Source organism: Equus caballus, chromosome 5 (assembly GCF_041296265.1).
Source record: "Equus caballus isolate H_3958 breed thoroughbred chromosome 5, TB-T2T, whole genome shotgun sequence".
NCBI lineage: Eukaryota > Metazoa > Chordata > Mammalia > Perissodactyla > Equidae > Equus > Equus caballus.
Window position 1 is genome coordinate 80,790,887 of NC_091688.1, and position 22,797 is coordinate 80,813,683.

The window sequence follows — 22,797 nt, forward strand, 5'->3', positions numbered from 1 at the left end:
TGTGTAGCCATTCTCTCTTTAAATATTGCCTCTGTTTCGGGGCTGGCCCCGTGGCCGAGTGGTTAAGTTCGCGCGCTCCGCTGCAGGCAGCCCAGTGTTTCGTTGGTTCGAATCCTGGGCGCGGACATGGCACTGCTCATCACACCACGCTGAGGCAGCGTCCCACATGCCACAACTAGAAGAACCCACAACGAAGAACACACAACTATGTACCGGGGGGCTTTGGGGAGAAAAAGGAAAAAATAAAATCTTTAAAAAAAAAAAAAAAATTGCCTCTGTTTCATTCTTTCCTCTTGGGTCTCCATTCTATCTTCTATATCTCTTAACCTTCCTCTCATATTTCCTATTTCCTTATCTCTTTATTTGATTTTTTCAGGATTTATTTTCCAGATATTATCTTCCAGTTCTCCATTTCTCTCTTCAGCTGTCTAATCTCCTGTTAACCCTTCCGCTGAGTTTAAAATTTGATCAATTATATTTTTTATTTTTGTATTTTAAAAGTGCTAATTTCTTTAAAATTTTACATTTATCCTGTTAATTTTATCCATATAAACATTTGATACATAGTTATATTTTGTATCTTGGAATTCTAATATTTGTAATTTTTTGGAGGGGATGTCTAAATTCACTTTTTCTTGACTCTCATTCAAGGTAGCTTGCTGTCTCTAATATGTTTGGTAATCCTTGACAGCGAATTACTTGATCTTAATCTGTGGAAGTTGTATGTTACCATCCTGGAGAAGCTTTCCTTCAGAAAGTATCTGATTCTACTAGTAGAGATTGACTTGCAAACTAGAACTTGAGCTCCTGTTGAGGATTTTAGCATAGAACATAAGTTGTTCTGCTTTGCAAGGTTTGTTATGCTTCATAATGGTGTTGCTACAGGAATGCATCCTTGGTAAACCCATTTCTTCTGGGTGCCTGCATTTCTAAAACCAGGTCCCTGCCATTCTGGCTCTCACCCTCTTCAACTTCCTACTTTTCTGGCCTACTCTGTAGACTCAACTTCCAGTCCTAACGTCTCAGTACTCCCACTCTTGTGCTTGGGCACCCTCTGCCTCTTGGCTGCTGAAACCCTGGCTTGCCCAGATTCAGGTTCAAGTTTATCTGCCTGTTTTGGGGTGAGGGGTTGCCAGAGACCACTCTTATCTCTAATGAGACCAGCAATGCGTCAAATTATGTGTTTTATTGGAGGTCTTAGAGCTTCTACTTGGTCATGATACTAGAGTTGGAAATTATGCAAGACTTCTGACAATTAGGAATTATTTAAAAACTTCCCTCTATTTATATATTTGTTATATATTTATATAAATATGCTTATAAATACATATAATATTTATATATGTATATACACACACATACATAAAGCTAGTATCTCAGAGAAACAGTAGATCTCAAAAGATAGCTAGTAGGTAAATGAGAATTCTAAATTAAGATTATGATCCATGGATTGGGATTTGCTCCTTTGGGTTTCTCATACTCACCCTCACTTGCTTAGGGAAGATCAGCAGCACCTGCGAAAATTTTGTTAGATTTGAATCTATAATGCAGCTTTCACCTAGTCAACATTATAATGGTAATTTCTATGACCTCAATTTGTGTTACAGGGATAGCATGGATCATTTTATATTTCTAAAACATTCCATTTACAATTTTTGAAAAAGATGACTACAAATTGGCTACTATTCTGTTTACATTTACGTATTTTCTGAAAGGTCAGGTCCTAAAATAAAATGTTAATCTCAAGCAAGAGAAAAGTAAATATAACACTGATGCTTGAATTTTAGCATTAATGCATATTGTTCTTCATTTATGAAGACTTTGATTTTTTTTCCACCTTTCTATCTTCAGTGGCCAGCACAGAGAAGGCATTCCATAAATATCCACTGAATGAAAGACGCTACTGATCTTACAGAAGTAGAATGCAAACTTTTCCCATTATTATCAGTGTACAATTTACTCCAAATCTTCACGATTTTGCACCCCCCCAAGAGAAAAAGTACTCGTAAGAAGGCTAAAGTTAATTAGTCTTTGAGATCTTGAATATAGTATAGCGAATGCATAATTTGACCAATAGGAAGTTTTCAAAAGGAAATAATACTTAAAACCAAAGTTACAAATTACAATCTGTTTAAACTTTAATTTGTGCATTTGTGGTAATTTATGACTGCAAAACACTTCTTAGAATGACATAGTTAAAGGCACATTTCATTTGAATGCATAGTGTACCATTCTAAAATTTCCTAATTTCCTTACAAAGTGCTTGAGCAGTCACTTACACATACAGTAATAGCAAAATATATTTACACTCTATAGAGTTAAAAAATTTTAAATCTGACTAAAATATATATATTTTAAAAACTACAGAAAAAATTAGTGCTTTCTTCAGCTTAATTGTGTGAATATACCCTGCCCTATAATTTTTTTTAGTGATTGACTTCAATTAAAAAAAATTTCTGTACATTGTGTAGTTACAAAATGCTACGTCAGTTTTTAATGCTAAAAGCCTATTTTCGACACTGCTGTCTATGTATATTTGAGAACCAGAAAAGGTGAGCAGACTGTACCTCAAAAGTATGTAGTGTTTTTTTTAATGTTGTGTTAACACTGTTTAAATTAAAGCCAGACAATTAAGCTAAGATCCTCTATTGTCCTTTACCAAGGAAGTTAACTGGCATTTTAAAATAACTTTAAACAGCATATTGCTCCCTCTTTCTATAAGATTTTCCCCCAAAGGATCTTGGGTAATAATCAATTTGGAAGGAAATATGAATTATCTCTGAACAATTTTACACAGAGTACAATAAAAATATGCCAACACACCCTGGCAAGGCTGAAATATTTATGTTTTTAGCTCAACTCTATAAATCAATGTGCTTTCATGTTTCTCATAGGATTTGAACTTGAACAATTAAGACATGAGATTACTGTGATTAAATAGTTAATTCATTATGGTTAGTTAACAACACTTGCTATTCCTGAGGTATGATGACCCTAACATGCTAAGCACAGAATCAAAGATGTTATTATTGAACTAAGGAAAAAAAATGAAGTCATACACTAGGAGGGAAAAAAATAAAAAGAAACAAACAAAAACCCCCCAAAAAACTCCAGGCAAGTGGAAAAGTCATGGCTTACAAAAAGACTTTCCTATAAGAGCGTTAAAAAAGCCACAAATGGATCCTCTGAAGAGTTGTAAAAAAGTATTTGATCAAATTATTTTTGAGACTTTTGAGGTACAGCTTTAGTGTTATAATAATTTTTATAAAATATAGACTGTTTTATCAAAAATATTTATACATTCTGTTACAATATATTGCTTTTGCCCTCAGTAACTGCCAATATAAAATCTGGATCCAGTGGCCTAAAATGTACAAATGCACTTAACATAAACGCTGGAGTTTGAGGTGTCTGGTGGCCACTGTACAAAAGTGATGAAGTGGTGAATTAAATAATAAACCTACAACATAGAATACATTACAACTTGCACATATACATGTTCACAGCAAGTATACAATGATAATCCCTATGTTTTAACAAAGATATGGTTCCCTTCTACAGTAGACACAAGAATAAGATGAACTAGGTGATAAATGTACAACGAATATCAAAAAAGGAGGAATCAGTTCACTAATTTTGGAGGAAGGTATGACTGCACATACTGAATGTCTAGACTTTGGGAATGCATACAGGTAACACAGTATCTTGGTTCAGGCTGATCAGAAGTCCTCATTCTTAAAATTTTAAGTAAATGCTGATGTTTAGTTGTTCCTGTTTGTTTCAGCATGGCTTAAGAAACAAAAAAACTGTTTGGCAAGTAGCTCTGTTGGAAAGCTATGAGGCTCTGTTACATGGTTGGTAAAGATAAGGCAATAAAAATTTTTCCCTAATAAATATAGAAAATTTATAAAACAAGATGTCAATTCATTTCATTTTTTTTAAAAAAAGCCCAAAAGTATGCACGAACTACTACTACATTTTTTTGATATTAAAGTAATTTCTTTAAAAAAATAAGAGCATTTGCCTTATTCAAATGGAATCATACAATGTGTGAAGAGTAATAGCATCCCAAGCCTTTCTTTTACTTTGTGTAAAATACAGCCAAGTGAAGTTAACTGATTAATCTTCCTTCTACTTAAAGCAGGCATACAGCAAAGCTAGGGACTGTAGAAGAGTGTTTTTTTTCTTTTTCCTTTTTTTTTTTTTTAAAAAATAGACTATTGATCCAAAAGTATTCATTTGTGATAGATTTTCATGGCTGGTGTCCATTCAGCTTAAACTCCATGAAACTGTTTCCAGTGCTCAGATTTACATTGAAAACACGTCAAGAAGCCAGTTTTCAAGAAGGTATTAGAATAGGACTTTTAAACAAATCTTCATGTGTTTAAAAAAAAATCTCAGAAGCTATTGATGGCACAGAGAGCAAATGAAGTGTTGCTATTTTTAAGAGGTCATCTTGTCAGTCAGTCTGCTTGGTTTCACAGTGTCTCGGAACTTAACACCAATCAGCAATGTAGTCAAAATCTCTGAACATTTCCTGCTCCTCTTCTGAAAGTATCCTTGGTTCTCGAGGTGGAGTTAGAATAGGTGCTTCTGAGGTAAATTCATCATCAAAATTACTAACGTCTTCCCGTCCTCTAATGGTAGGTACAAATGGCGGCTTTACTTTTTTGTCCATCAGAGCACTCCAATCAATTAGCTGGATTACAAAATAGAAAATGGCCAGTTTAGTTTCCTACTCCTAATTGCTAAAGTTTCATAAAAGTTTTTAAATTTTCATACCTACCCGGAAAAATGGGTGCTTTTTTACATCCTCTGCATCTTTCTCACCCGCTCCAAGGCGCCGCTCAGGATTTCTTCTTAATAGCTAACACAACATAGAGTATAAAATTTAAAATAAAACCAGCAACTTCATTGATAAGGATGCTCAAAACTTGTAAAGATTTAGATGTTTTTTGGTATGTGTTTGTCTAAACCATGCAACATCTATGAATTGAAAAATAACTCCTAAAGTTCTACTGGGAAATGTCCTTCAATATAAAAAATTTAAGTAGTTTATAAACCATTGACTCTTACCCTTCTCATTATTGAAATGGCTTCTGTAGATAAGAACCTTGGATATCTTACTTCATCATTTACAATACTGTCAAAAACCTCCTCTTCATCATCACCAGGAAAGGGAGACTAGAAAAAATATCTTTGAGTAAGTAAAAATGAGTCTTAATACAGTAAAATCTTATCCCCTATCCAAAGTACAACCAAGAACCACGCAGTGAGGGAAAAAAAAAAAATCACCAAAACACCAAATAAGGACTACAAGAAACCACAATAGATATGTATCTATCACCCAGAGGATCATTTCTTATCGAAATCTCTAAATTTATTTCACAGACCCTAAAAACAACTTTTGTCATATTGTATAATATCATTTTCATTTAATTTCACTCCATTCCATTTCATTTCATTTCATTCATTTATTTATTTACCTGGCCAGATGGTCAATATTTTGAATGCCTATTAGATAGTGGGAAATATTTAGATAACAGACAGAATCTTGTGGAAAGAGAAAAGGAAATGGTAAGGTAAATATGGTAATGACTGTTATTACAGAGAGAAGCACAGAGTTTGTGGAAATACATCAGATAAGGATATACTTCGAATTTCAAAGTCAATAGCAAATTAACAGTGGTGAAACACAATTAGAGATTTGCAGGCATAATGACTGGACTAAGAAGCAGCTGCCAACAAAATTAGACTGAAAGGAACTCAAAAAGCACACATTTCCAGGAATATTTAATGCTTTACACAATAGGTCTTGGGGCATTTCAGTAAGCAGAGTATTATTATAATGACAATAATGAGCCCGAGTCATAAAAAAGTAGTTAAATTATATTCAGTATAACAATTTGATGTACAAAGTGATAAACTCTCAACTATGTTGAAAAAGTGGCTATGAAATGTGACTTACTACCTCAGAATTCCAGACGGCTTAGATTTGGCTGCTTGCTTCCTATAAGGTAATAAAGAATAAGAGCCAAGTAGAAAGCAATATCAATGGAAAAGGAGGGATCTTTGACCTGAGAAATTAGTGAAAATGAATTCAGAACCCAACTTCCTAAGGGTGATCTGCCAACCTTATTGCTCACATCTAAGAAAATGTCAAACTTCTCAGTTATCACAACTGTACTCTGTTTATTCACTCATTCAAAATATATAAATAAAATACCTACTATGTGGGACAATGTAATTTCTTTCTGGGATTGAGACAGCAAGTCAGGGGAAAATTCTATTTCACAAGGATTCTCAACCAAAATGTCAAGCGTTAATACAAAAGCACTTTCGTCTCCTATTTGATCAGTTAATTTTGCATGTGAACACTGTCACTCTACAAGGCTGAAGAGTGAAGACACATCTAGATATTTGTTAAGATGCTACAGTTCCTTGTTTCTGCAAAGAGAGTACCGTAGTTCTCCCTTATCTCCGACCCCCAATGGATGCCTGAAACCTCACAGAGTAACTGAACCCAATACACACTGTGGCTTTTTCCTATACATATAACCATACCTATGATAAAGTTTAATTTATAAATTAGGCACAGTAAGAGATTAACAACAACTTCTCTTTGGAATATCCAAATTGCCAGCATCACTACTCTTGCACTTTGGGGCCATTATTAGATAAAATAAGGGTTACTTGAACATAAGCACTGAGACACCATGACAGTCGATCTGATAACCGACATGGCTACTAAGTGACCAATGGGTGGTTAGTGTATACAGTCTGGATACGCTGGACAAAGGGATGATTCACATCCCAGGCAAGACAGCATGAGATTTCATCATGATAATCAGAACAATGCATAATTTAAAGCTTATGAATTATTTCTGGAATTTTCCATTTCAAATCAATTGTGGGTAACTGAAACCGTGGAAAGCAAAACCATGTATAATGGAGGACTATTGTATAAGAAGCTAACAGGGCTAGGGGCTGGCCCAGTGGCACAGCGGTTAAGTGTGCACATTCTGCTTTGGTGGCCTGGCAAACCCTGGTTCAGATCTCGGGTGCGGACATGGCACTGCTTGGCAAACCATGACATGGCAGGCGTCCCACATATAAAGTAGAGGAAGATGGGCATGGATGTTAGCTCAGGGCCAGTCTTCCTCAGCAAAAAAAAAGAGAAGGATTGGCAGCAGATGTTAGCTCAGGGCTAATCAAAGAAGCTAACAGGGCTAACAACGAAAGGTTAGCAATTGTGTTTTAAACACATATAAAAATCCAATAGTCTGTTCGGACGTCAAGTATCTAACTCCAGTATCTAAGATTACCTTCAACTTCTTTGATACTTCACTCTCATGTGACACAGGGAAAGGGGACCTGGTACATTAATTTATTCCTGGAGTCTTTTTCAGTCCTCAAAACTCATAAATTCAAATACAAATTTGGAAATGCATGATATATTCAGTGATTTTTCAATTACTTATAATACCAGAGAAATTACACATAAGCTTTAGTCAAACTTTACTTTTATCACAGATAAAAAAAGTTATGCTAAAGTTTCACCAATGCTATAAAATTATAAAGTATATTGATGAGTTTTAAGTTTAGTTCTTTTCCCAACTATCCTCCCTCTTAGGTAGGTGATAAAGAGAAATGAAATTGCAAAAAGCAATTGTGAAGGAATAGCCAGATTCACTGCCATTTACCTCCTAGGTAATTAAGAGCTCAATTAGAAGCTCTTTTAAAAAAGTATGGAACCGAATTTCCTCACTTGTTCACTGCCGAATCCTCCACTCACTTTAGAACAGGAGGAAGTAGAATCAACTGGCTCTTACTTCTGTAGTAGTCTGCAATAAACTCACATTTTTGGCATGCCGTCTCTAATATGGAGAGTAAATTTTAAGCAAGCATATAATTTTTGGTAACTTAATTAAATCTCAGACATAACTGAACACGACATTTAAAAAGCAGCAATAGAAATGTTGCTTCTTTTAAAAGGAAGAAAATAAAAGTGAGTTCAAGCAGGCCGGAGCTTACAGAAACAACTATTATGAGCACTTCTGATATCCTTAGAAACTAAAGACCATGGTGGATTAGGGATTAAATAAATCTTTCCATTTTAAAATATCATACAGCAGATTTTTTAAATAGGCGTGAAAAATTCTGATCTGGACCAGTGGTCTTAAGAATAGAAACAAGTTTGAGTGGACCGAATAACCCTATCCTGGGGGCAGCAAAGCAAAATGGTTTGGAGACAGGTTCTGAAACCAGAGTGGCAGGGTTAAAATCCCAGGTCTCCACATGAGAGCTGTGTGACGTGAAGCAAGCTATGAACCTCTTTGTGTCTCCATTTATGCATCTGAAAATCGGAATAAGACTAGTACTGAACTCATGAAAGGTTGCTGAAAAATTAAATGAGCTAATATTTATAAAGCACATAGAACAGTGCCTAGCACATGTTAAACATTTTAATTAGCTATTTCTTTTCCTCCTTTTCTAAGTATCCACTCCAATTTGACATACCAAAAAGGGATGCCATTTGCATAAGACGAAATCATTTATTTGTTTGTTTGAGATAAGTGCCACTAAATTACAATCACAGAGCAAAACTTTAGAAATTTCTGAAACTCAATAATTCAGTCATTCACTCATTCAACTCCTAATTTGTTCATGCCTAGCATGTACAAGGAAGCTTGTTGGCACTGGGGAAATGGCAGAACAATTAACCAACCCAATAAGGTAATTTTTCTCACCTCTTGGGATCATCAAGCCCGTCTAAGAAGTTTTCAATTACTTGTTTAAATGTTTACGCTTTCCCAATTCCTCTCTAATTTATCATTTCCAACAATTTATAACAAAATAGATTAGCTCTTATTACTGCTTGATTTATTAGATATAATTCACTCTTTCCTAAATGGTAACAATTTCTGTGTACAACTAAGTCATCCCCAGAAATTTAAGTTAATCTAAAGAAAACAGTAGGAAAAAAAAAAAGTTAACCTTTTCAAATCTGCTGTACTGTTTTTGAAGGTAAGATTTATGTTTGACCAATGTATAGCTGACTTTTCTTTACAGGTACAGAGTACATTCTTTTCATAAGTCTTCCTGCTATTTTATTCCCTGTGAAATGATCGGTTAGATATGATTTTGTCTTAAAATCATAAAACATCACCATAGTAATACTGAAATATGAGGAACTAGTTTCAAAGCCTTGGTAACACATTCCACAGATAATATAAAAATCTAAAAATGACAGTGAAGATAATACAGAATCGTAGGCAATTATTAGTATATTATAAATATTTATAAAACTTAGGTTCTGCTTATGCAGGAGACATATTAAGTATTTTATAAATGACATGCTTTGTTCTTTCAACCATCTTTCCTCCTTTCTCTCTCACCTATTTTATACTGCTTACCTCACCAACGAGCATTTCATATATAAGTACACCAAGGCCCCACCAATCTACAGCTCTCGTATAGGAAGTTTCTGTTAATACTTCTGGGGCAAGAAATTCAGGAGTGCCACAAAATGTACTTGTTCTATCTCCATATCCCATTCCTGAAAAAGGTAAAATTTAAATATTTGTTAGCAATGAAAAAAATCTAGCATAAAAATTAGAAGATATCCTTAGGAAATAAAACTAAAGTTGTACATTTGTGCATGGTGATCAAACTCAAGATATATCAAAGGCTTTTAAAAAAATGTTAAGTATTTGTATAGAAAAAACTGTGTAATAGCAATGACTATTAAATTAATGGGTAAAAATAAATAAAATTTCATACTTCATTTTATTTACTTATTTTCTCCTTCTGGTCATTATAAGTGATGCTAAGAAGTTACAAAAGGAACTGATTCTAAGCTTTAATTTCTATCATCTTTTCAATTCAACCCTTAAATAAGTTTATTTCCTTCATTATAAAAATAACATTAAGTAGACTTTAGAAAATACCAAAAAGCAAACCCTTAGATAATCAAGAATTGACCAAATGTGTAGTATAACATAGAGATATATTAATATTTGAGTTAAGTAGTTTTCGAATACATGTTCCTCATAACTCAGTAATAGATTAATTAATCAAATATACATTCTATATATGGAAGATAATATCTCAATGTATTCTAAAGTGTTAAAAGCTCATTATAAGCATCATCTTATGAAACAATTTGAAAGAAAAGCTCTGAGTTCTAAATTTAAAAAGGTATGCATTTACAATGACTGAAAATTTCAAATGAATCTGTAAGTCTATGGACCAAGACTTGAAGGGACTAATTAAATATATCAGCACATTAGGGTGGAGGAATTTTTTCTTTTTTGAAAAATTTCTTTAACATTATCATATTTTTTTCTCCAATAAAATATTATTTTGAAGAAGATTTGACATAATACCTATATAAGCTCTACACAAGCTTTTTAAGTAACCTGGCTAAGATTAAGAAAAAGTTAACAAAGACAGAAACAGAACTAATATTTTTTGATTTTTATTCTGTGCTCTGTTCACAACTAGAGCATAATACATACGTCATATTTTTAGGATACAATTACTCTAATTTTTTGTCTTGTTTATAGTAATATTATAAAACCTGTCACATTTTAATGTAATGCATACATATCACGTCAGTTATAACAATATGATTATAACATTTCATTAATTCTGATATATTTCTGATATATTTTATCCTGATATATACACATATTTTTTTTGGTGAGGAAGATTGGCCCTGAGCTAACATCTGTGCCAATCTTCCTCTATTTTCTATGTGGGACACTACCATAGCATGGCATGATGAGTGGTATATAGGTCCACATTTGGGATCTGAACCTGTGAACCCCGGGCCACCAAAGCAGAGCATATGAACTTAACCACTACACCACTGGGCTGGCTCCTTTATCCTGATATTTTAATTTTAATTAATTAATTAATTAATTAATTTTTTGAGGAAGACTAGCCCTGAGCTAACATCTGCCACCAATCCTCTTCTTTTTTTTGCTGAGGAAGACTGGCCCTGAGCTAACATCCGTGCCGGCCTTCCTCTACTTTATATGTGGGATGCCTGCCACAGCATGGATTGACAAGCAGTGCGTAGGTCTGCACCCAGGATCCCAGCTGGCGAATCCCGGGCCGTCAAAGCGGAACAGGCAAACTTAACCACTGCACCACTGGGCTGGTCCTGCTTATCCTGATATTTTTAAAGGAAATTCAAAGTAGGCCCAATTAGCCAGGACTTCAAATTGGTAAAACTCCACGGAATTAGTTAACATTAAGCTCTGGAGTTATAAAGACCTGGGTTTAAATGCCAGCTTTTGCCACTTGTTGGCTGTGAGAGCTTGGGAAAGTTGCCTAATCTCAAAGCCTAGTTTCTTCATCTACGTGCAGCAGTTAATACTACTATCTACTTCCATAAGATTGTTATAAATTAAAGGAGTTCAGGCATATGAAATACTTGGCAAAGTGCTTGGCACACAGTGAGTGCTAAAAAATTGTTAGCTATTATTTTTATAATGTACTATATATATTTTATGACAATGAAGAAAAACAGATTTACTAAGTCTAGTTATTCAATACATATTTTCTGAGTAGCTATTATGTTCAAGGCATCCGTGCCAAGTGATGGGAACACAAAAATGAGAATAAGACACGGTTTTTGTCTTTAAGGGGCTTACAGGAAACTAGAGGAAAATAGAGATATACTGATAATTTTATAATGTTATGTAAGAGCAAGATATTGTGGAAACACTGAAGAAGGGCTCCTAAAGCTGACTTAGGAGTAGAGATCAGAGGAGAGGAGTCTCAGGTAACTTATCTGAGAAGGTGACACCTGAGTCGAGACTGAAAGATGAACAGACATTAGTGAGCAAAGAGAGTTGGATGGGTGATGGTGGAGAGACACTATAAGCTTTGTTGTTGCTGGAGTAGAAAGTACTAGGCAGAGAGCTGCAAGAGATATGGCTGGAGAAATAGGCAGGCAGATCAGGAAGGGCACTGTATCTCACATCTTAGCCACTGAAGGGTTTCCAGCAGGGGTGTACCACGGTCAGTTATCTTTATACGTGCCTGCCGCATTTTAGCAATTACATGGGCAGACCAATTTGAGGGAGAAAAAGACTAGAGACAGAAAAGCTTAAGAGACTACTGAGGTAGTCTTATTAAAACAAGATGACAGTTGGCAGTAGTAGAGGAGAAATGAAAAACTTAGGGAATATTAAGGAAGTAGGTGTCAGCACAATTTGGTGATTAACTAGATGTGGAAAGTAGAGAAGAGAACAGAATCAAGGATAATTCCACATTTTCAGATTAGGAGATTATGAGGATTGTGGCAACATCAATGATGAACTAGACTATCTGAGGAAAACAAACTAGTTTTGTGTGTACAGCATTTGAGGTATCTATTGACTACTCAGGTAGGGCGTTCTAGTAGATAGTTGAATACGTATAGTAGGAAAGGAAGTAATAAAGTTGGGAATTATTAGCATACACTGGCTAGTTAAAAACTAGCAGTGAAGAGCAATGGGCTAAGGAGAGACTCTGACGAATGAAAGCATTTAAATCAACAGTGTCCAAGGGGCTGGCCCTATGGCCAAATGGTTAAAGTTCCATGTGCTCTGCTTCAGCAGTGCAGGTGCACAGATTCGGATCCTAGGCGTGGACCTACTCCACTCATCAGCCATGCTGTGGAGGCATCCCACATACAAAATAGAGGAAGATTGGCACAGATGTTAGCTCAGGGCTAATCCTACTCAAGCAAAAGAAAAAAACAAAGAGGAAGATCGGCAACAGACGTTAGCTCAGGGCTAATCAATCCTCATTAGCAAAAAAAAAAAAAAAAAAATCAATAGTGTCCAAAACAGAGATTATCCACTAAGTGAAAAAAACTTTTATTGGATTCAGCAATTAGGAGGTCAGGGGGTAACTGATGAACATATATTTGAAAAGTTCATTCATTCATACAACTACTTCTTTTTTAAAAGACTGGCACCTGAGCTAACAACTGTTGCCAATCTTCTTTTTTTTTCTGCTTTTTCTCCCCAAATCCCCCTAGTACACAGTTGCGGGTCCTTCTAGTTGTGGCATGTGGGACACTGCCTCAACATGGCCTGCTGAGCAGTGCCATGTCTGCACCCAGGATCCGAACTGGGAAATCCCAGGCCGCTGAAGCACAGCGCGCGAACTTAATCCCTTGGCCATGGAGCCAGCCCCTGCAACTACTTATTAACTGAATATTCACTGAATAGTTAAGATGTGCCAAGCATGATACTCTGTGCTATGGAAACAAAGCTAAGAAACAAGAAGCTACCAGTGTAGAGGGGAAACAGACAACGTCCATTACAATACAATGTATTAAATGTAAAGATAAGAATACAGGCATATCTAGTTTTATTGTGCTTTGCTTTACTGCACTTCGCAGATATTGTGTTTTTTAAAAATTGAAAGTGTGTAGAAACCCTGCCTCAAACAAGTCTATCAGAGCCATTTTTCCAACAACATCTGCTCACTTCGTGTCTCTGTGTCACATTTTGGTAATTCTCACAATATTTCAAAGTTTTTCCTTATTATTATATTTGTTATGATGATCTGTGATCAGTGATCTTTAATCTTACTATTGTAATTGTTTTGGGATGCCAAGAACCGTACCCATATAAGACAGCAAACTTAATCAATAAATGTTGTACATGTTCTGACTGCTCCAACAACCAGCTGTTCCCTGGTCTTTCTCCATCTCCTCAGGCCTCCCTATACCCTGAGGCACAACAGTATTGAAACTGGGCCAATTAATAACTCTACAATGGCCTCAGTGTCCAAACGAAAGGAAGAGTTGCACATCTCTCACTTTAAATCAAAAGCTACAAATGAGTAGGCTTAATGAGGGAGGCATGCTGAAAGCCAAGATAGGCCAAAAGATGGGCCTCTTGCATCAAATACTTAGTCAAGTTGTAAATGCAAAGAAAAAGTTCTTGAAGGAAGTTAAAAGTGCTATTCCAGTGAACACATGAATGATAAGAAGCCTTATTGCTGATATGGAGAAAGTTTTAGTGGTCTGGACAAAAGATCAAATCAGCCACAACATTCCCTTGAACCAAAGCCTAATCCAGAGGAAGGCCTTAACTCTCTTCAATTCTGTGACGGCTCAGAGAGGTGAGGAAGCTGCAGAAGAAAAGTCCGAAGCTAGCAGAGGTTGGTTCACAAGGTTAAGGAAAGAAGCCGTCTCCATAACACGAAAGTCAAGATGAAGCAGCAAGTGCTGATGTAGAAGCTGCAGCAAGTTCTCCAGAAGATCCAGCTAAGATAATTCATGAAGGTGGCTACACCAAACAACAGATTTTCAGTGTAGACAAAACAGCCTTCTATTGGAAGAAGCCATTTAGGACTTTCATAGCTCAAGAAGAGAAGTCAATGCCTGGCTTCAAAGCTTCAAAGGACAGGCTGACTCTACTGTTAGGGGCTAATGTAAATGCTGACTTTAAGTTGAGGCCAATGCTCATCTACCACTCTGAAAAACCTAGGGACCTGAAGAATTATGCTAAATCTACTCTGCCTGTGCTCTATAAATGAACAACAAAGCCTGGATGACAGCACCTCTGTTTACAACATGGTTTACTGAACATTTTAAGCCCACTGTTGAGAACTACTGCTCAGAAAAAAAGGTTTCTTTCAATATTATTAGTGCTCATTGACAACATGCCTGGGTCATCCAAGAGCTCCACGGAGATGTATAACAAGATTAATATTGTTCTCACGTCTGCTAATACAACATCCATTCTGTAGCCCATGGATCCAGGAGTAATTTTGACTTTCAAGTCTTAATACTTAAGAAATACATCTCGTAAGATTATAGCTGCCATAGATAGTGATCCTTCTGATGGATCTGGACAAAGTATATTGAAAACCTTCTGGAAAGAATTCACCGTTCTAGATGCCATTAAGAATATTCATGATTCATGAGAAGAGGTCAAAATATCAACAATAACAGGAGTCTGGAAGAAATTGATTCCAACCCTCACAGATGACTTTGAGGAGTTGAAGACTTCTACGGAGGAAGTAACTGCAGATGTAGATGTGGTGGAAATAGCAAGAAAACCAGAATTAGCAGTGGGGTCTGAAAATGTGACTGAATTGCTGCAATCTCACAATAAAACTTTAACAGATAAGGAGTTGCTTCTTATGGATGAGTAAAGAAAATAATATCTTAAGATGGAACCTACTGGTAAAGATCCTGTGAAGAGTGTTGTAATAACAACTAAGGATTCAGAATATCACATAAACTTAGTAGATAAAGCAGTGGCAGGATTTGAGAGCACTGACACTCCAATTTTTTTTTCTTTTCGAGGAAGATTGGCCTTGAGCTAACATCTGTGCCCATCTTCCTCTATTTTATATATGGGATGCTTGCCACAGCATGGCTTGAAAAGTGGTGCATAGGTGCGCATCAGGGATCCAAACCAGCGAACCTCGGGCCACTGAAGTGGAACGTGCGAACTTAACTGCTGTGCCACCGTGCTGGGCCCGGGTTGACTCCTGTTTTGAAAGAAGTTCTACTGTGGGTAAAATGCTATCAAATAGCATTGCATACTACAAGAAATCATTCATGAGAGGAAGAGTCAACTGATGTGGCAAACTTCATTGTTGTCTTAAGAAATTGCCACAGCCACCCTAACCTTCAGCAACCACCACCCTGATCAGTCAGCAGCCATCAACATCGAGGCAAGATCCTCCACCAGCAAAAAAAGATTATAACTTGCTGAAGGCTCAGATAATGGTTACAATTTTTTAGCAATACAATATTTTTATTTAAGGTACGCATATTGTTTTAGACATAATGTTATGGCTCACTTACTAGACTACAGTATAGTATAACTTTTACATGCAATGTAAAACCAAAAAATTTGTGTGACTCACTTTATTGCAATATTTGCTTTATCGCAGTGGTCTGGAACTAAACTCGCAATATCTCCAAAGTATGCCTGTACCTATTTACTATATGTTAGGCACTGTGCCAACTGACTTATCTCCAATTCTCATAATATCCTAAACAAGAAAGATTATATCCATTTTTATAGTTGAGGAAACAGACTCAATGAGGTTAAAAGTAACTTGTTCAAAGACACATAGTAAATAAGCGGCAGGCAGCAGAGCCAGGATTCAAACCTAGGACTGTCTGGTTCCTAAGCCCATGCTCTTTATACTTTGTTATGCTACCTCTGTTTCAGATTTTCCCAGTTTACTTATTTTTTTACTTTTAACTACATAGAAAAGATTCTCGAGATATATGTATATATTTTTTCCTATTTAAAAAATGTTAAAAGTTTTAAGAAGCTGGAGAGAAGTTCTTAGGCCTAAGTAATTCACTCTGTACAGCCCCAGCAAAGAGAAAATTTGGTGCTTAACCAATGCTTTCTTAGTGTAGTGACAGAATTATTAATCACACAAAGGGAATCTTAGTTTTATACTATGATTTCTGAAAAACTAACCTTATTCACATCCATAGACTAATTTTTAAATAATGTGATAATTAGGTTATATGAACAATCTGCAATGTCTTAATAAAAAATAACTTAAAGTTAAAAATACATCTTGCTTTCCACAGACAGACTTGAAAACTACCAAAGTACAAAGCAATAGTAATCAATTAGAAAAGGAACTTAAAAATATTCAATTACCTTCTTTGCAAAGACCAAAATCAGCAATTTTCACAAAGCCCTCTGTATCTAGCAATAAGTTATCCAATTTCAAATCTCTGTTCAGGATAAAAAATGTAAAATGAAAAAAAAAAATCAATAAAATCAGTAGATAACGTAGTAAAAAACTAATCTCAATAGGAGCCATATGTTTGCTTTACTAAAAATGAGTTTTTCAAGTTATGATTTGAGATTTAAATACCATATTACAATTGTTCATTTTTCTTTCTTTTGGCAAGTTTATTACCCTAAATAATACAGTTTCTGAATAACCTTCCCCCTGTTATATAGAAGGGAGAATGTGTTAAAAAGAGGAATGTTTCATTTATCTAAATATATATTTAAAGCATGGAAGGAGTTCAAGTATCTTTAACTCAGGTTTTATTAATTTGTTATTTGTGATAATCTGACTTGGACTAAGTTTGAAGTTTGCCCTACATACCATCCATAAGAACGAATTGTCAACATAACAGTATAAACATGGTATTGGGGGGCAGCTTTAACCTTCTAAGAGAATAATTCAAAATAAAGAGAAAGCTATCTATCTGTACTGATTCCAAATTAAGTTGAAAATATTTTATCCTTTGAGTAAAATAGGACCATGAGAAAATCCTTATCTTGAAAATACTGTTAGAAGTTTGAATAAACCGACATTTATAGTTCATTTATAGACATCATAATTCTGCCTGGACTTTCCATAACTTATCTGGTCTAGGGCAATGATATTCAAAGTGTCACTCACAGGCTAGCTGCTGGGCTATAAACTACTTGTTACTGGTCTGCAATTTGATAAGGAACCTGTACCAGTACACACATCAGCTATGTCACCAAGCACACTGTCTAGATGACAACAAGACTTAATGAAGAAAGCAGGGTGATGTTTTACATTCCGGCACAAGCTACTTATCTTACTCATCATGGACAAATTTTGAGTAGTACTGGTCTATAGAAGTTTTTTGCAGTGGATGAGTTGAATGTAAAATATTCACTAGGATAAATACTGCTGGTGACATGTTATTAAGAGGCCAACTTTTAGTCTCACTCTTCTAATTAGGTAATAGGCAGAGATCAGGAACAAAGAGGTTCATCATATCATTATTATGTTAACTATGTCTTTGAAAATCAGAATTTAACTTTTTTAGAGGTCACATGATATGAAAGTGAAAATTAAGAAGCTGGTTAAACATAAAATATCCTTCTTAATTATCTTTAATTCTAATTCACACCAAAGTAAGCCATTAGAAAGTATCAAAGCTTTACTTACCTATAAACAATTTTGTGTTCATGTAAATACTGCAACCCAAGAACTACACATGCAGCATAAAATCTGTTTGAAGAATTAAATCAAAAGTTTAATAAATTCTACTGCTCTTGAATCCCAGTTTACACTTTTATGCTTCAAAGCAGAATTCTGCAGTTAACTAATTTCACAAATACTTATTTAGTCTTTACTATATGCCAGACATAGTAAGCTATACGCTAAATATTGGCGGTAAAACTAAAAATAAGGAAAATACAACGTCTACAATGGAAGTCATTCGACTGATGAAGTCACTGAAGTCCTTAGAGCAGACATTGATCTGGTTCTGTAGGAGAAATTACAATATGCCACAAAGGCAGAAGGATGATGTGAAAGGTAGAACTTTCATGGGGGAAACACAGGGCTTTCTCCTAAGAGGGAAAGGAATAGAGGATAAAAGGCATAACATGTTTGACAATCGATAAGTTTGTTGTGGCTGAAGTAAAGGAAGGAGAAGTAGTAGTGAGAGAGGAGACTGAGAAGACACCCTGGGGTCAAGTTATGAAGGATCTTGAATGTCATATTACAGATATTGCGATTTCTTCTCTTAGTGATAGAGAATCAAATTATTTCTTTTTGAGGAAGATTAGCCCCGAGCTAACATCTGCCACCAATCCTCCTCTTTTTTTTTGCTGAAGAAGACTGCCCCTGAGCTAACATCCATGCCCATCTTCCTCTACTTTATATGTGGGACGCCTGCCACAGCATGGCTTGACAAACGGTGCACAGGTCCACACCTGGGATCTGAACTAGTGAACCCTGGGCCACTGAAGTGGAACGTGCAAACTTAACTGGTACACCACCGGGTTGGCCCCCAAACCATTTTTCACTTGGACAGAATGATCAGATTTATGTTAGAGAGATTTTTTGAATAGTAGTGTGAAGTTTGGAGTAGAAGTAGTTAGATATCCACAGGGAAAAAGAACAGATAAGGCTATTAGGACAGTACAGATGAAAGATCACGAGAACCTCCAACATAGTGGCAACAAAGAAAGTAAGAGATGGATTCCAGAGAAACTTTAAAACTAGCAGGCAGGACTTGGTGTCTCATTAGCTGTAGAGGATGAGGGATAGGGAAAAGTGGAAGGTGACTCAAGGTTTCCTTCTTAGTATAATGAATAGGTAAAGAAATACAGGAGTAGCCAAAGTTTTGTGGGGAAAATGAGTTTGGCTTTAGACAGGTTGACTTTGAATTGCCTTGGGGCAGGTGAAGAGGTCTAGAAATTGGGTAAATGGGTTTGGATCTTAGGAAAGCTTGAGCCCAGCTAGAATATTAATTCTCAAGGGATAAGAACCATGTTTGTCTTTTTCAGTGTTTATCCTCAATACTTAGCATTAATGCCTGACACATGATAGGATTACTGCATTACGAGATAGATAATAAATGAATGAATGAATTTAAAAATGCGGACCTGCCTTTACTACAGAACAGCCTATAAGAAGAAACTTAGGAGAATCAGTTCTTAATTATACAAGTAATACATGGATATTTTCTCTAAAAAATAAACATAATGCTCTTGCCTCAAAGCGCAATGTTTCATTCATCCATCTTTCCATTTCACCTCAATGCCACTATCATTCATACAGATAACTAGTCTTGTCAGCTTGCTGAATATTCTTCAAACTTTTAGAGTGCATTTACATGCACATGTAGATAATACAGCTATGTTTTGTGTTTACCTATTTTTACAAAAATGGGACCATAATTTGGGAGAATTTTAAAATGCAATCATTAGAAACACTTATTTCATTATACGTTAGATCTTGTATAATTACTTACCAGAAGTTTAAAAGATTTACCTGAAGTCCATTAAAACAAATGCAATTCTAAAATTGCTTAGCGTAAAGTTTTTAGCAAACTTATTTTGGTGTCAAAAAAATACTGTAAAAATTATAAAAATACTTTTATTTCTCTTTTGTTTCATTCTTTGTAAACAGACTGACATAATGATATTCAACAAATAACTGGGTATACTGTTTGAATGCTTACTATGTGTCAGGTACTATGTTAGATATTTTTATTTATCAGCTTATTTAGTCTTCAAATCAAGCCTTTAAGATAAATATTTTACAGAAGCAGAAAATGAAGCTCTCAGAGAGAGTAATTAATATGTCTATAGCTAGAAAACAGCAAATCCAGGAATCAAACTAATTTTGATTCCATAGTCTCAGTCAATAAAAATTCACTGATCACCTAGTATATGTCAGCCACCCTTCTAGGTGTCCCACTAGTACAGAGAATAGACATAGTCCCTGTCTCTCCCGTTTAGTGAAGGGAGACAGACAATATAAATGCAAACGATAAATAAACAAGATGATTTCAGGTATAAATAAAGTGCTGTGGAGAAAATAGAATAGAGTGACCTGATTTGGATGTAAGTGATGTAGTGGCATTTTATATAGGGTACTGTATTTCTTTAAAGGACAGGACCGTTAAAGAAATGACATGTAAAGTTAGATCTGAATGATTAGGGGAAGGTACTTCAGATTTGAAGTAGTGCAATGTAGCACTTTATTCTTCTATTTTACTGGGCTTAACTGTTTTATTTGTATATGATTTATATCCTGAGCAAAAATAAAAGTTCCTTAAGGCAGAGTGGATTTTATATTTCTTAAAAGAAAAAGGGATAAAAAAGCAAGAACAAATAAATTTGCATGGCAGTTAGCACAGGGCGAGGCACAGTCTAGATGCCGTTTTTAAATTTTAAATATTCAAGGAATGAATTATTAGTAGCTTTCTACTACCTTCTGGCTTTTGCTCCTTCTTTGAAAACTTCACTATGCATCAGAACTAACCCCTATTTCTTCATCTGAAACTTGAAGGTATGACAGTAGTACTACTATCTGCTCTATATAGTTGTAATGATTATGATGAGAATCAAATACAGAAGTGAAAGTGCTTCACAAACATCAGTTGCTACTTTGTCAGAATATAGATAAGTGATGAAAATTCAAGAATGAACCCAATAAAGGTTTACTATTGGTTTATGATTTTTATGATTTAGGGTTTGTTTTGAAGGTAGAATTGATTGGACTTGCTACTAAGTTGGATGTTGCATGTGAGGGAAAAAGAGGACTAAAAATGACTCCCTGTTTTGGCTTGAACAACTGGGAGATGGTCCTGCCATTCAATGAGATCGAGAAGACTAGAGGAGTAGCAAGGCCTGGGGAGTGGTGGGTGAGGTCGGGGAAAATGAGAAAAATTAGGAGTTCCGTTTGAGAAGTTACATGAGAAATACTCAGCCGACTCAAAGGGAAAAGTCAAGTTAGCCACTGAGTGTTATCAGAGTTGGAAGTTTAGGGAAGAGGCCAGGCCTGGAGATAGAAATTTGGTAAACACAAGCATGCGGAGTGTAGCTATTAAGAGCACTTCCCTAGGTTTAAATCCAAGCTCTAATACTTGAGCTATAAAACTGATACAACAACAGGAGAAAAAAATATGGATATTTAATCTCAATTATTTGCTATTATTTATTTTTATTCATTTGAATAAGCAAAATCTTCATAAAATATCAAATTCATAAACTACCAAAAGGGTTATAGTGAAAGTATGCTTTCTTTGTCTTTTTTTGGAGGCAATAATTAGACCAGTTTCTTTTATATTCTTTCAGAGATATCATGCACACGCAAGCAAATACTTAACATATATTCTTTTAGATAACGCTTTAAAATGCTAATGCAAATACTTCACACAAATACATGATACAAATCTTTTCTCTTAACAATGTACTGAGTATAGTTAGTATTTAAAGCCATGGTCCTAGTTGGCATTATCTAGGGAGAAAATAGAAAAAAAGAAGAAATTTTACTAAAATGAACCTAAATTGTGTATCTACACTACCAAGTGTGATTTAGGGTAATCTATGAAATTTTCAACATAGACAACAGAGCAAAATAGATATATTTATATATGGCAAAAGGGTAAGTAAGGGGTTCTAATAATTCTTGCAGAGACCTATTTTCTATTTGGGGAAAAAAAAAAATTCTAAAGAGCTTTGTTCCTTCCCAGAAAGAAATCAGTCATGGAAAAAATCAGAGAAATGGCTAAAGCATACTCACACAGCTCTTGGTTCAGAAAAGACATCAGTATGAATGTGCATCATTAGGTCCCCACCGGCAGCATATTCCATTACAAAGCAAACATGCTCTTTGGTTTGGAAACATGCAAAAAGGTTCACCAAAAAGGGATGCCTTACACTGTTCACAGTTTCAAAAATTCTTTTTTCACACATCAGGCTGTAAGAGAAAACATTTAAAAATCAATAGGTTTGCTTTTTTAAAGTTCTAGTTGGAAGTAACATTCTTTAAAATTACTAAACTCAAAAATAAGCAAAGTTCTTAACTACTGTAACTTTAAAACCATAAAATGTGTTTTTGTTTTGCTATAAATGCTTTGAAAAATTTGGTCTACTTGATATATATAACTTTAATTGAAATATATTAATGAAAACTAAAACATACGATTAGTATGACACAAAGATTACAGCATTCCACATTGATAGCATCAGAGTAGCACACATATAGCTAGTGGTTATAATTAACAAAAAAGGCTTAATTAGGGGTGAACTGTGAAAACTTAGGAATTGGTCAAAGAATTTAGCAACCTAAAGCATAATTTTAAAAATATAAGGTTCGCGACCAAGGTAATTTCAAGGACACTAATCATAATTTATAAGCAACACTATTCAAACATTTTACCATATAATACATGAAGTTTAGACGTAAAGATGTACTGCATAAGATTTTAATTTAGAAGTCTTGACTAGAAAATAAAGAGGCCACATGGAGAATTCTATAACTTGCTTCAAGGAAGCTCCTTGAGAA

General features: G+C 35.1%; 1 protein-coding gene across 2 annotated transcripts in view; it reads right to left on the reverse strand.

Moving 5' to 3' along the window:
• Window positions 1–2,113: 2,113 nt before the first annotated feature.
• Window positions 2,114–22,797, reverse strand: part of PKN2 (protein kinase N2) — a 148,509-nt gene continuing 127,825 nt past the window's right edge. For both annotated transcript variants that reach the window (XM_070267346.1, XM_001495405.6), the window contains 7 exons: window positions 22,033–22,209; window positions 17,938–18,000; window positions 16,656–16,732; window positions 9,417–9,559; window positions 5,077–5,184; window positions 4,787–4,867; window positions 2,114–4,699 (listed from right to left, as the gene is read on the reverse strand). In XM_070267346.1, coding sequence (XP_070123447.1) covers window positions 4,496–4,699; window positions 4,787–4,867; window positions 5,077–5,184; window positions 9,417–9,559; window positions 16,656–16,732; window positions 17,938–18,000; window positions 22,033–22,209 — 853 coding nt within the window. In that variant the 3' untranslated portion in view covers window positions 2,114–4,495. The remainder of the gene's footprint in view (window positions 4,700–4,786; window positions 4,868–5,076; window positions 5,185–9,416; window positions 9,560–16,655; window positions 16,733–17,937; window positions 18,001–22,032; window positions 22,210–22,797) is intronic.